General features: G+C 44.2%; 1 protein-coding gene across 1 annotated transcript in view; it reads right to left on the bottom strand.

Moving 5' to 3' along the window:
• Nucleotides 1-4,996, bottom strand: part of RNF11 (ring finger protein 11) — a 43,196-nt gene extending 38,200 nt beyond the window's left edge. The window contains exon 1 of the mRNA XM_053577365.1: nt 4,667-4,996. Coding sequence (XP_053433340.1) covers nt 4,667-4,789 — 123 coding nt within the window. The 5' untranslated portion in view covers nt 4,790-4,996. The remainder of the gene's footprint in view (nt 1-4,666) is intronic.
• Between the last annotated feature and the right edge of the window lie 10,315 nt (nt 4,997-15,311).

Raw genomic sequence — 15,311 nt, 5'->3', positions numbered from 1 at the left:
GAGGATCACTTGAGCCCAAGAGTTGAAGGTTGCTGTGAGCTATTACCACCCTGCCACTCTACCTAGGGTAGCAGCTCAAGACTCTGTCTCAGAAAAAAGAAAAAAAGAGAAATAAAATCCATTCATTCATCCAAATTACAAATTACTGAGTGTGGCACTGCTCTAAGTACTTACAAAAAATTAATTTTAAACAAATTCCCTTTCTTCCTTTCCACCTAGTGGGAAAAAAACAGATAAACATAGTGTGTTAGAAAGTGATAAATTCTATGGGGAAAAAGAACAGGGTAAGAGGGACGTCCAGGATGTTAGGGCAGGCTGCAATTTTAAACAGGATGGTCACAGAGGATATAAGGTAGCATCATTTAAGGCCAGTGCAGTGGCTCACTCCTGTAATCCTAGTACTTCTAGCACTCCAGGAGACAGAAGCTGGTGGATTGCTAAGCTGAGGAGTTTGAGACAAGCCTGAACAAGAGTGAGACCCTGTCTCTACTAAAAATAGAAAAACTAGCCTGCTGTAATAACAGGCGCCTGCCAGCTACTCGGGAGGCTAAAAACTGAGGCAAGAGAAAAAAAGAAGGTAGGTAGTGTAGCACTTGATGCCAAGGGTTGTGGCTCACACCTATAATCCTAGCACTCTGGGAGGGCAAGGTAGAAAGATCCTTGAGCTCAGTCAGGAGTTCAAGATCAGCTTAAGACCTCATCTCTACTAAAAACAGAAAAATCAGCCAGGTATTGTGCTAGGCACCTAGAGTCCCAGCTATCAAGTATCCCTTCAACCCATGAGTTTGAGGTTGCTGTGAGCTAGGGTGACACCATAGCACTCTAGCCTGAGCAACCCAGTGAGATTCTTGTCTTAAAAAAAAAAAAACCAAGACAGAGGGATGTATGGAGACAGGAGTATAGATTATGTAGGGTCTATGCAACAGTGTAAGGAATCTGTTGTTTACTTTGAGTGAAACAAGGATCCAGAGGGTGAGAGGATTGTCACGTTCTGCTTTACCAAGCTCTCTGGCTGCTGTGTTTAGAACAGGCTATGTAGGGAAGGCAACGGTGAAAAGCAGAGAAGCCACTTAGGAGGCTATTTAAGAAACTCAGGAGGGCTGGGCGGTGCCTGTGGCTCAGTTGGTAAGGCGCCGGCCCCATATACCGAGGGTGGCGGGTTCAAACCCAGCTCCGGCTGAACTGCAACCAAAAAATAGCTGGGCGTTGTGGCGGGCGCCTGTAGTCCCAGCTACTCGGGAGGCTGAGGCAAGAGAATCACTTAAGCCCAGGAATTGGAGGTTGCTGTGAGCTGTGTGATGCCACGGCACTCTACCCGAGGGTGATAAAGTGAGACTCTTGTCTCTTAAAAAAAAAAAGAAACTCAGGAGGGAACTATATACTTCCTACAAACTTGATAATAATGGTCTTTTTTTTTTTTTTTTTAGAGACAGAGTTTCACGATATTGCTCTTGGTAGAGTGCCGTGGCGTCACACAGCTCACAGCAACCTCCAACTCCTGGGCTTAGGTGATTCTCCTGCCTCAGCCTCCCGAGTAGCTGGGACTACAGGCGCCCGCCACAACGCCCGGCTATTTTTTTGTTGCAGTTTGGCCGGGGCTGGGTTTGAACCCACCACTCTCAGCATATGGGGCCGGCGCCCTGCTCACTGAGCCACAGGCGCCACCTGATAATAATGGTCTCTTAAGCAAAAATAAAAACAAATCTGTTAGATGCTGCTCATAGGAAATAATGGAATTCTGCTTTACAGAGCTCTTAGCACATAAGTCCATTATACAACAAAAAGAAAAATGCCATCTTAAACACTACAGAAAAAAACCACATTCCTTTATAATAAGCTATTCCCTTTTTAAAATGTTACTGCAGCTGATTCTATTCTTTGAAAAAATAAGCCATTATTCTTTTAACTATTAATTATATACTATTTCTTGAAAAAGTTACTGTGTCACCTGAAAACATAAATTGTTTACTTTGAATTGTTTCTCAGATGATCTAAAATAACTATTTTTACTTCTTTGGCAGGGAAGAATATTTCCTAAGTTTTTTTATGCTCTCATCTTTTAAAGTAATTATTTTCTTCTAACACTGAATTTTGCATTAATATCCAGAGCATTCACTTCAGCAAAAGGCAACCACAAAAACTACCACTGTCAAAAATAACACTTAAAATGTTCTTTCATGATACCCAAACTCTCTTCTGGTCTTTCTGGAAAGGGCAAATACAGTTCTTATAAAGGTGAAAGGCTCTAATATCTTTAATACTACAATTATAAGGATAACAGAAAGGGAGCAGTAAGCCAAACATATTCAATTTGCCTGGAAAGGGGCTAAGGATCACAGGAGACTTTGAAATAAAAACTCATACGTCTAAACTGTGCATATAAAACTGAAATCAGCATATGGTATAAGTATATATTTGGGAGAGGTGGATAATAAAAATATGGTTTTCTTGTTCTACTCAAATACATCCGTAAAGACATCAGATTCAGCTTGGATATTAAGAGACTACCTGTGACAATTTGCATACCCTGAGAGAAATTTAGAGAAATTTCTAAATACAGAAAATACTGAATTCACATTCATTAACTCATTCAACATTTAGGTGCTTCTTATGTGCCCCAATCTGCAAAACACTGGGGATAGTCCCTGTTTAAGGGCTTAGTCTTCATTAGCTCATAGGAACTACTAAAAGCCAGATGCTACCGATATAGCAAAGCACTGTAAACAGAGAGTTCCCACCTTCCTGCAGCTTATACTGGGGGTGGAGGAAAACATCAAGGATGAGACACACAGCCAAGGCACACAAAAGGGGATTCAGGATCCGAGTTAAGGGAATGGGACTTCAGTCATGAGAGCGGAATCCCAAAGAGGATTAAATATTCACCTGGCCGACCTTGGGGGAAGGGCTCAAGAGAGCAAATGGACCAAAGGCAGAGGTATCAACAGCCTAGTGTATGTGGTAGGCCTGGAATACAGAATGTGTAAGAGATAAGTCATGGAGGCTTCTGTATGCCATAATTAAGACTGGACTACAGGGGCGGCGCCTGTGGCTCAGTCAGTAGGGCGCTGGCCCCATATACCGAGGGTGGCGGGTTCAAACCTGGCCCGGGCCAAACTGCAACCAAAAAAATAGCCGGGCGTTGTGGCGGGCACCTGTAGTCCCAGCTACTCGGGAGGCTGAGCCAAGAGAATCGCTTAAGCCCAGGAGCTGGAGGTTGCTGTGAGCTGTGTGAGGCCATGGCACTCTACCCAGGGCCATAAAGCGAGACTCTGTCTCTACAAAAAAAAAAAAAAAAAAAGACTGGACTACAAAAGTCCCCTTTAGAAAATCAGTATAGGGGGCGGCACCTGTGGCTCAGTGGGTAGGGTGCCAGCCCCATACGCCGAGGGTGGCGGGTTCAAACCTAGCTAAGGCCAAACTGCAACAAAAAAATACCTGGGCCTTGTGGCTGGCGCCTATAGTCCCAGCTACTCAGGAGGCTGAGGCAAGAGAATCACTTAAGCCCAAGAGCTGGAGGTTGCTGTGAGCTGTGACGCTACAGCACTCTACTGAGGGTGATAAAGTAAGACTCTGTGTCCACAAAAACAAAACCTTAATTAATTAATTAAAAAAACAAACACAGAAAAAGAAAATCAGTATATGTGATCAGGTTTTTCTGGTGTGATGAGACACTGGCTTACACCAGCATGAGAAAAGAAAACACTAGATAATGATGTCACCACATGAAACAACAAAGGAGAAAACTAAGCTCCCCTAAGGACTAAATTGAGAACTACTACTGAAGCCCTTTTGGGGAAAAAGTTTTTATTTAGTATTTAAAATTGAAAGAGCAAAGATCTTTCCACACCTATTATGGATTCTAACATCTGCATCTCTATTTGGAGTTTAGGTGGTCTTAACTCTATTAATTCTTCAACACATGTGGGATTACTGATTGTCGTCAAAAAGGAATGAAACCTACTTCAGAGTCTCCCATGAAAAGGGAGAACCACGAGTAACAGAAGGCATTTCCCACGTCAGGTTGAAAGGTTTCCAAAGTTTAAGATAATCAAGTTTTATTAAGTCAGCACTTTTAAAAGGTGTGTCACAGGGGTGGAGCCAAGGGAGGAGGAGCTAAAATTAATACACACAAGTAACTCTTGATGTCGTTTGGACCAATATCACTTAGAGATCTATCTCAAGTATTGGGAGAAAGGAACAACTACAAGAACCAATTAACAAAGACGGGGGGGGTGGGTGGGGGTTGTGGATGACCACCCGTGAAAATGTAAATGGGCCGGGAAGTGGGGGTGGACAACCACCTATCCAGAACCCATAATCCAGCTGGCGATGAGATGAAGAAATCATACGATTCAGACATAAAGGCAGGAAAATAATGTCACTCCCAAACTCCACAAGCGAACCAACAGACACTGGCCAAGGGGACATGATCACATACTCTGATCCCAGAACTCAAGGACACAGAAGTATAGTCCGCACACGGAGCCCGGGGGAAGGTGAATAATCACCCCTGTTCTGGGACTGGGAAGCAAGCGCCCGGAGACGCACCCCTAAGGGGGTCGACGCCCCCAGGCCAGGCCTTACCGAGGCCAGGTGCGGATAGCACCCCGAAGCCCCCTCAATCCTGGCCAGAGCTGCCTCTACTCCTCGCACCACCCTCCCCTACCTGATATGGCGGCGGCGGCTCCTGATCCGGCTCTGTCCCCTCGCCAAAGCTAGCCCGGTCGGACTGAGACTCGTGAAGCAGGGAGATGTCATCCGAGGTGGGGGATTTGAGGCAGTTCCCCATCTTCTGGGGCTGGAGTGTACGATCTGGGGGCGGGAAGAAAGCAGTGGTGGGGTCGTTCGCACGCTCCGCGGTCAGCCTCCGTAGGCGAGGCGGGGTCGACCGCCAGGCCGGGGTTCAGACGGCCGCGAATCCCCCGCCCCCCGGCGCAGCCGAGGGGCCGCTCATGCCAGCCCCCGGGGGCGGAGGCTCAAGGCTGGGCCGCGGGCTTCGCCGGGGTCGCGGCGGTTGCCTCTTGTGAGGCGACGATGGGGGGGGGGGGGCGGGGAGACGAAGCACTTCCCCACCCCGCCCCCCCGCGGGGCGGCGGCGGCCACGGAGCTGCTGGGCCTAATCCAGGTCAGGAGGGGGACGCGCAGCCGTCTCGGCTGCCTCAGCTGCTGCCTCAGCTGCTACTGCCCCCGCCGACGCCGGAGCAGCGGCCGCTGGCCTCATCCTACTCTGCCTCAGCGCGACGGCGGCAACCAAAACGAGGCCGGCTCGGGCCCTGCGTCATCCCGCCGTGCGTGCGCTGGTCCCGCCCCCGGCGCCAGGAGGCTTCGGCGGCTCGGGCGGCGCGGCGCGGCCCCTCCCCCTCTTCCAGCTGTTCCGGGGGTTGCGTCAATTTCTGCTTCGCTTTCTGACAGTTTGGCTCGGTACCTGGTTCTGAAACGTCTCTCCAGTCTCCGGCGCCTCCCAAAATCCACTGCTCCCTTCCCCTTCTTACCTGTGCACTGTTCTGTCTGATCACCACCCTCTACCAAGTGAGCTATTTATAAAGCCACCTCGGAATGGATTAGTTCCATGCTTTTGTTAAATGGCTTCCCCTTTATCCCTTCAGGATAAAGTCCTTGTTCATTAATGAACCCTCCCTCCCTCTCCAATCACTTCCTTATCTCCTACATCACAGCCAGAGAGAGTCTTCCTCCAATTGTATATTTCAGATTATTCCATTTCTCTTCGTTCCCACCATCATATTCCAAGTCACCATCATCTCTCACTCAGACTTCTGCCACAGACCGTTAGCTGTTTTCTTTAAATTCATCATTGCCCCCTCCATCGAATCCACTATGTGCACAATTCACAGAATAATCTTTTTTTTTTTTTTTAATGTAAATCTGATCATGGTCTTCTCTTTAAAACTTTAAATTGGGCCAGGTGTGGTGGCTCACACCTGTAATCCTAGCACTCTGGGAGGCCAAGGCGGGTGGATTGCCCTCAGCTCAGAGGTTCAAGACCAGCCTGAGCCAGAATGAGACTTCATTTCTATGAAAAAAAAAAAAAAGCCAGGTGTTGTGGTGGGCTCCTGTAGTCCCAGCTACTTGGGAGGCTGAGGCAAAAGAATCTCTTAAGCCCAAGAGTTGGAGGTTGCTCTGAGCTTTGATGGGATGGCACTCTACCCAGGGCCACAAAGTAACACTCTGTCTCAATAAAATATATAAATAAATAAATAAGATAAAACCTTCAATTGAGAAGCCAATTATTTTAGACAATCCTTAAATAATTTACAAATCTAACTCCTTCTCCAAAATCTCATTAGCAGAATTGTCCTCTGCTTCGTAAATTCTAAACTCTAGGCTGTGTAAAGTACTTCTTATTATCACAAAAACTGTTCCCTCTGTCTGGGGCCTTTCTCAATACTGCTTCTCTAACAGAAACCCACTTCTTCCCATGCTGGACTTTCTACTGCTGGTCAGGCTAATCATTATTCTCATGTTTCCTTCCTGTACTCAGTTTCATTACCCCTGCGACCACCCTCTCTTGACCACCCTCATCGGAATTAGTCACCTCTTCTGTATTCTGAGACCCTGAGCTTTTCTGTGTCACAGCCTGATCAAGCTGTCCCTCTTCTGTGCAAGGCCTGGCACAGGTAGAGTGTGCTCTCTCCTTGGTTGACTGAACAGCTCAAACAACTTAAGCAAAGGAAGGAAACAAGAAAAAGGACAGTTCTTCTGATTTTCATTCAAGAAGAAGACAGAGTTGGATCTTTTTTCTTTTCTTTTTTTTTTTTTTTTTTGAGACAGAGTCTCACTTTGTCGCCCACGGTGGAGTGCCATGGCATCACAGCTCACAACAACCTACAGCTCTTGGGCTTAGGCAATTCTCTTGTCTCAGCCTCCTGAGTAGCTGGGACCACAGGCACTGGCCACAACGCCCAGCTATTTTTTTGTTGCAGTTTGGCCGGGGCTGGTTTTGAACCTGCCACCCTTGGAACATGGGGCCGGCACCTTATTCACTGAGCCACAGGCACCACCCAGACTCCCTTTCTTTTCATCCACCATGTACTAATTGTTTATGTGTGTGTGTGCACCAGACTCCATGCTAGGCACTAAAGAAACTGATTTATCTCACTTGGCTGGGTCTTGATAGTAGCCCAGAGTTCAGCTGGGAAGATAAGTCAAGGAACGGGTCCTTCTGAGTCCACACCTCCCCAAGGATTTTGGAGGACACAGAAGAGACAGATAAGTTCATTTGGGTGAGGAACAGAAGGGATTCTTAGAGGTAGGACAATAAGGACAATATTAAACCAGTATGGCTCAGAGCTCTCTTACTTTGGAGTCCCTTTCCACAAATCACTATATTATTTAAAGGTATTGAAATTCCATACTAAATATAATTTTTTTTTTTTTTTTTTTTTAATTTGGCCGGGGCTGGGTTTGAACCCGCCACCTTCGGCATATGGGACCGGCGCCCTACCCGCTGAGCCACAGGCGCCGCCCACTAAATATAATTTTTTGTTGTAAAATTTTTGGGAAAAAAAAACTGTCACAATTTGGATTTTGAAGTTGTTGGGCTTCCAGAAACTCATTTATCTTATGATTGGCTAAATTTACCAATCAGAGGTATTCTGGAATTTTTGCAAAGTGAGAAAATCTAACCCATACAGATTTTCAAAGATAATGAAATTTTTATAAATAATGTTTAACACATAATTTACACAATGCCAGAATTTGTGGAGATAGTGATTTTTTTTTGTTGTTTGTTTGTTTTAGAGACAGAGTCTCACTTTGTCGCCTGTGCAGTGGTATCACATTTCACAGCAACCTCAAACTTTTGGGCTTAAGCGATTATCCTGCCTCATCCTCCCAAGTAGCTGGGACTACAGGCGCCTGCTACAATGCCCAGCTATTTTTTGTTGCAGTTGTCATTATTTAGCTGGCCTGGGCGGGGTTCGAACCCGTCATCTTCAGTGTATGTGGCTGGCCCCATAACAACTGTGCTACGGGTGCCAAGCTGATAGTAGTTTTTCTTTCTTCTCTTTTTTTAATTCCTTCGTCTTTTATTTTATTTTATTTTTTATTTTTTTATAGTAGTTAAGTCTTACTTTGTCACCCTCAATAGAGTGCTGTAGCATCATAGCTCACAGCAACCTCAAACTCAAGTAATTCTCTTGCCTCCTATTTTTTATTTTTAGTAGAGACAAGGTCTTGCTCTTGCTCAGGCTAGTATCAAACTCCTCAGCCCAGGCAATCTGACCGCCTTGGCTGCCCAGAGTGCTGGGATTACAGGCGTGAGCCACCACTGCACCAGGCCTATTCCTCTAGTATTTGAAAGCTATTATCTGATTTAGTAAAAAGGTGCTTTAGGCTGGCAAAAATCAATGAAAGCATTTTGTGAGAGTCAATTGGCTATATGGAATTTACACTGACAATTATATGCTGTACATTGTTTATGTAAGTAAAATTTATAATAAAATGTGTTCACATACATACATAATTTCCCTAGCTGTTGGACATTACCAGCACACCACTGAATATATGGATGTGGTAGATACGTTTTGGGGTGCCTGTTGCCTTATTCTCTCTTCTTCAGGACTTGGCTTCCTTCCCACTAATAAGTGTCCACCTATATAGGTTCACCCCTAATGCCATCTTTGTATCAGAATCTTTCACACATCCCCCAAATCATTGCTTCATTCTCTTGCCTGGAAAAGCAACATTTCTAGATCCTTTGGGATGGAAGTTTATCTAGCCTAAAACAGACAGTGCAATTGGATCCTTCGGGAGGAAAATTTGAGGCATTTGCCTTTTTGCACTGTTGTCCTTTTCCTTTCCTCCTTCCTAATGAAGCCCTGGATTCTGCACTATCAATCCATTCACCACACCACTGCCATGAAAAATGTGATCAGAGAGCGTTTATGAACTTGCAATTCATAAATTTAGCATGGCGTTAAGGTTTTGCACCACCTGGTCTCATCCTTATCTCCTTTATAACTCTAACTTCAATCATGCATCTTACGCTCCACCCACGTCACACTGCTTGCCATAGCCTCAATTTTCAATATGCTTTTTCACCTCTGATCTTTTGCCCATGCTGTTCCCTTCTATAGAAACCAAGCATCTTTGGGCTTGAGCAATCCTCTTGCCTCAGCCTCCTGGGGCTAGAACTACAGGTGTGCGCCACTTCACCCAGATAAGTTTTCCTATTTTTAGTATAAATGGGTCTCACTCTTGTTCAGGCTGGTCTGGAACTCCTGAGCTTAAGTGATCCACCCACCTCAGCATCCCAGAGTGCGAGGATTATAGGCATGAGCCAACATGCCTGGCTTTTCTTTTCTTTCTTTTTTTTTTTTTTTTGTGGTTTTTGGCCGGGGCTGGGTTTGAACCCACCACCTCCAGCATCTAGGGCTGGTGCCCTACTCCTTTGAGCCACACGTGCCACTTAGCACCCGGCTATTCTTGAGACAGGGTCTCATTCTTGCTCAGGCTGGTCTTGAACCCATGAGCTCAGGCAATCCACCCACCTCAGTCTCATATTCCTGTTTTACAGAACTAGAAATGTGGCTTCAAAGAGATAAGTAATTTGCCTGATGTCACATGGCTATTTAGGGGCATAGGGAATGAAGTCAAGCTAATTCTGAATGCCTTTGGCATAAACATGTATCCACACGTCCTCATTTAAGGAAGTAGCTTTTCAGTTCCTAACCTGGTTTTGGAGAGGAGCCCTTGGGAAATGCCCTGTAGGTCAAAGAGTCTGAACTAATCATAAAACACAGCTTAAAATGGAAAATAGTACTCAACACTATTTATTACAGGAGATTTAATGCAGAAGCAGATTATAAAAATCCAAAATCTTTTTCTTTTCTTTTTTTTAGTTAGTATGTCGTCCTCGGTAGAGTGCTGTGGAGTCACAGCTCACAGCAACCTCCAATTCTTGGGCTTAAGCGATTCTCTTGCCTCAGCCTCCCGAGTAGCTGTGACTGCAGGTGCTCACCACAACACCCGGGTATTTTTTTGTTGCAGTTGTCATTGTAGTTTAGCTGGCCTGGGCTGGAACCCACCAGCCTGGGTGTATGTGGCCGGCGCCCTACCCACTGAACTACCAGTACCACCCCATTTCTTTTCTTTTTTTTTGATACAGGGTCTTACTCTGTTGTCCAAACTGGAATACAGTGGTGTCATCAGAGCTCCTGCAACCACAAACTCCTGGGGTCAAGTGATCCACCTGCCTCAGTCTCTTGAGTAGCTAGGACTACAGGTGCACACCACCATGCTCTGCTAATTTATTTGTTTTAATTATTTTATATTTATTTATTTATTTATTTTTGTGGTTTTGGCCGGGGCTGGGTTTGAACCTACCACCTCTGGCATATGGGACCGGCGCCCTACTCCTTGAGCCACAGGCACCGCCCTATTTATTTATTTTTGAGACAGAGTCTCACCATGTCACCCTCAGTAGAGTGCTGTGGCTTCACAGCTCACAGCAACCTCAAACTCTTGGGCTTAAGCAATTCTCTTGCCTCAGCCTCCCAAGTAGCTGAGACTACAAGTGTCTGCCACAACCCTTGGCTATTTTTTTGTTGCAGTTGTCATTGTTGTTCAGCTGGTGCAGGGTGGGTTTGAACCCACCAGCCTTGGTACATGTGGCCGGTGCCATAACCACTGTACTATGGGTGCCAAACCATGCTCTACTAATTAAAAAAAATATTTTTTTTTTGTAGAAATGAGGGTCTTGCTATGTTGATCAGGCTAGTCTCAAACTCTTGGCCTTAAACTATCCTCCCACCTCCGCCTTCCACAGTGGTGGGATTACAGGTGTGAGCTACTATGCCCAGCCTCAGTATCTTCTATTGAATGAGATATTAAAGAGATATTGCAAAACTTTTTTTTGTTTTTGAAAAGATAGTTGTTTTTGTTTCTTTGTTTGTTTGTTTTGTAGTTTGGCTGGGGCTGGGTTTGAACCCACCACCTCTGGCATATGGGGCCAGTGCCTTACTCCTTTGAGCCACAGGCACCACATAAAAATATAGTTATTTTTCATAAAAGATTTATATTAACCTGTAATGAACTTAATACTGTTACTTTTAAACAAATTATTTTTTTATATTTATCAGTTTTGATTTATTCTTTCTTTTTAATTGTTTTTTTATTAAATCATAACTTTGTACATTGATGCATTTATGGGATTCAGGGTACTGCTTTGATATACAATGTGAAATGTTTACATTGAACTAAGTAACACATCTATCACAATTATACTCATTTTTTAATAGTTTTGAAATGTACCATTGCGTCATGCACATTAGGTGAGGTCCCCCTTTTTTTGGTTTTTGAAGTATTCTTTCTTTTTTTTTTAAATAGAGATGAGGTCTCACTATAGTGCAGGTCTCACTGTAGACCCAGGATGTTCTTTTTTTCTTTTTTTTTTTGAGACAGAGTCTCACTTTGTTATCCTCCTTAGAGTAATGTGGCATCACAGCTCACAGAAACCTCAACCTGTAGAACTTAAGCGATTCTCTTGCCTCGGCCTCCCAAGTAGCTGGGACTACAGGTTCCCACCACAACACCTGGCTATTTTTAGAGATGGGAGTCTCGGCTCTGGCTCAGGCTGGTCTCCAACTCAGGAGCTTAGGCAATCCACCCACCTTGGCCTCCCAGAGTGCTAGGATTATAGGCGTGAGCCATCTCACCCAGCCCCTAGGCTGGTCTTGAACTCCTGGGCTCAAGTGATCCTTCTGCCTTGGCCTCCCAAAGGACTGGCATAACAGATATGAGCCATCACAACCAGCTCTCAGTTTTGATTTCTAATATGCTATGTATTGATAGATATAATTTATATACACAAAAGCTCATTGGGGTCCTCCACAATGTTTAATCCTAAAATAAAAAGGTTAAGAATTGCCGGTTCGGCTTGGCACCCATAGCTTAGTGGTTAGGCTGCCGGCCACATACACTGAGGCAGGCGGGTTCAAACCAGCCCGGGGCTGCTAAACAACAATGAAAACTATAACAAAAAAATAGCTGGGTGTTGCAGCGGGTCCCTGTTGTCCCAGCTACTTGGGAGACGGAGGCAAGAGAATTGCTTAAGCCCAAGAGTTTGAGGTTGTTGTGAGCTGTAACGCCACAGCACTCTACTGAGGGTGATATAGTGAAAGTCTGTGTCCAAAGAAAAAAAAAAAGAAAGAAAGAAAGGAAAAAGAAAAGAAAAGAATTGCTGGTCTAAGGACTTTCTACTCAAAGTGTGTTCCACTGATCAACACTATTTGAATCACCTGGGAACGTGTTAGAAATGTAAAATGTAGAAATAAACTTTTTTTTAAATGTTAAAAAAAGAAATGTAAAATGGCCAGGCACTGTGGCTTACATCTGTAATCCTAGTACTTTGGGAGGCTAAGGAAGGAGGACTGCTTGAGGTAAGGAGTTCAAGACCAGCCTGAGCAGGAGCGAGAACCTGTTTCTATAAAGAATAGAGAAATGGGGGTAGAATATAAATGTCTTAACACAATAACTAAGAAAATGCCACGAAGGCTATGTTAACCAGTTTGGTGAAAATGTTTCAAATTGTGTATAAAACCAGCACATTGTACCCATGATTGCATTAATGTACACAGCTATGGTTTAATAAAAAAAAAAAGGATTATACCGTTTTGACATCCTATTAACACTGTTGGAGTGTCTACGTCTTCTTCATCACATTTAGATTAACGTATTTTTAAAATAAAAGTTGTAATTTTTATTTTAGTACAATGAAATAGGCTGTTGATACAATGAAATAGTTTATTATAAATATATTAGAGGCCAAAGATAAATACAAAGTTAATAATAGAAACTACGTGTTAGATTTGTATCTAAAGGTCAATAGAGTTAAAGTCCTAATTTATTTTGTTTACAAATTGAGGGTCACAACCCATTAGTGAGTGATGAGATTAATTCAAAAATATTTTTCTTTCTTTCTTTTTTTTTCTTTTGGCTGGGGCTGGGTTTGAACCTGCTACCTCCGGTATGGGCTGGTGTCCTACTCCTTGAGCCACAGGCGCCACCCCAAAAGTATTTTTAATAAAATAGAATTATACAAAGCCAAATAAAAAAGATCAAAGTATCGTGATGTAGCAAATGTAAAAACTGTTTTGTAAAACTGTTTTTCTGTTAGAAATATGGATGAGAATGTGTAAATGTTTATGAGTTTTAAATTATCATTTAAAAATAAAAAAATATTATTTATTGTGAAAAAAAGAAAATAGAGAAACAGGTGGCACCTGTGGCTCAGTGGGTAGGTGTCAGCCCCATATACTGAGGGTGGCAGGTTCCAATCTGGCGCCTGCCAAACTGCAACAAAAAATGTTGTGACAGGTAGTCCCAGCTACTCGGGAGGCTGAGGCAAGAGAATTGCCTAAGCCCAGGACTTGGAAGTTGCTGTGAGCTGTGTGACGCCACAGGACTCTACCGAGGGAGAAAAAGTGAGACTTTGTCTCTTAAAAAAAAAAGAGAGAGAAATTAGCCTCCTCTGTAGTCCCAGCTACTGGGAAGGCTGAAGAAAGAGGAAGGAAGAATGGTTGAGTCCAGGAGTTTGAGGCTGCAGTGAGCTGTGATCATGTTATATGTTGCATTCTAGCCCAGGCAACAGAGTGAGACCCTGTCAAAGGAAGGAGGGAGGGAAGGGAGAGAGGGAATGAGGGAGGGAAAAAGAATGGAAAGAAGGAGGGAAGGAAGGAAGGGAGCGAGGGAGGGAGGAATGAATGAATGAATTTCAGGCCCCATCTGAGACTGAGGATACAGATTTTACCATGCCCCTCAGGAGATTTGTATGCACATTAAAGTTTGAGAAACATTGGTCTCAGGGGCTTAAAACATTTTCTTGGAAGAGATAACAGTTGAGTTTTGTAGGATGACTAGGAGCAGCCAGGGAGGATTCTAGACTGGATGTAGGGAGGAGGAAAAACATGGCTGAAGGCATAGTAGAAATGTCATCACACACTTCAAACAGAACTATAAATAGAACATATTTGGATTCTTTGTAACAATTAGTCCCCTAAATAAATTAATTATGGTGATTAAAATATCTCTACAGTAACAATCAGGAGCTAAAACTGCCTGTAGTCCTTTTCTTGGGGGCTTTATTCAAAAGGAAGATTTTTAAATAAAAGTAAAATAAAGGGTGGCGACCATAGCTCAGTGGGTAGGCTTCCAGCCACATACATCCATGCTGGCGGGTTTGAACCTGGCCCAGGCCTGTTAAACAACAATGACAACTAGAACAACAAAAAAAAATAGCCAGGTGGTATGGCGGGCACTTGTAGTCCCAGCTACTCAGGAAGCCGAGGCAAGAGAATTGGGTAAGCCCAAGAGTTGGAGGTTGCTGTAAGCTGTGACTCCATGGCACTCTACCGAGGGTGACATAGTCAGACTCTGTCTCAAAAAAAAAAAAAAAGCAAAATAAGGAAAAATTAAATACAAAAAGAGGTTCACAGAAGGATAGTCTCAAAAACAATAATCTGAACGTTCAATCATAGAGAAATGATTTAGTATGGTAATCATATATTTACTTCATGAGGTATTTTCTGAAACGGTCTCCACATCATTCTTTATTCTCTTAATTTGTTTTGTTTTTCTCTTAAAGCCCCTGACATTTTTCTACTTGTGAATTGTTTATTGATGTCTCTTCAACTGGAATTAAGTTTCCAGGACAAGGGCCTTTTCTTATTCACTACTGAATCCCCAGCATCTAGGCCAGGCATGGTGGCTCACTCCTGTAATCCTAGCACTCTGGGGGGCTGAGGCGGGTGGATTGCCTGAGCTCACAGGTTCCAGACCAGCCTGAACAAGAGTGAGACCCCATCTCTAAAAATAGCCAGGCGTTGTGGCAGGTGCCTGTAGTCGCTTAAACCCAAGAGTTGGAAGTTGCTGTGAGCTATGACTCAATAGCACTCTACAGAGGGTGACAAAGTGAGACTCTGTCTCAAAAATAAATAAATAGGCTCAGTGCCCTTAGCTCAGTGGCTAGGGTGCTGGCCACATACACTGGGGCTGGGGGGTTCAAACCCAGCCCAGGCCTGCCAAACAAACAAAAATGACAACTACAACAACAACAAAAATAGCCGGGCATTATGGCAGGTGCCTGTCGTCCCAGCTACTTGAGAGACTGAAGCAAGAGAATCACTTAAGCCCAAGAGTTTGAGGTTTCTGTGAGCTATGACTTAATAGCACTCTACAGAGGGAGACAAAATGAGACTGTCTCAAAAATAAATAGGCTCAGCGCCCATAGCTCAGTGGCTAGGCCACATACACTAGGACTGGCGGGTTCGAACCCAGCTGGGGCCTGCCAAACA

This window comes from Nycticebus coucang, chromosome 22 (assembly GCF_027406575.1).
Source record: "Nycticebus coucang isolate mNycCou1 chromosome 22, mNycCou1.pri, whole genome shotgun sequence".
Taxonomy (NCBI): domain Eukaryota; kingdom Metazoa; phylum Chordata; class Mammalia; order Primates; family Lorisidae; genus Nycticebus; species Nycticebus coucang.
Note: the sequence above shows the minus strand (reverse complement) of the source record. Positions and strands in the feature narration are given on the sequence as shown.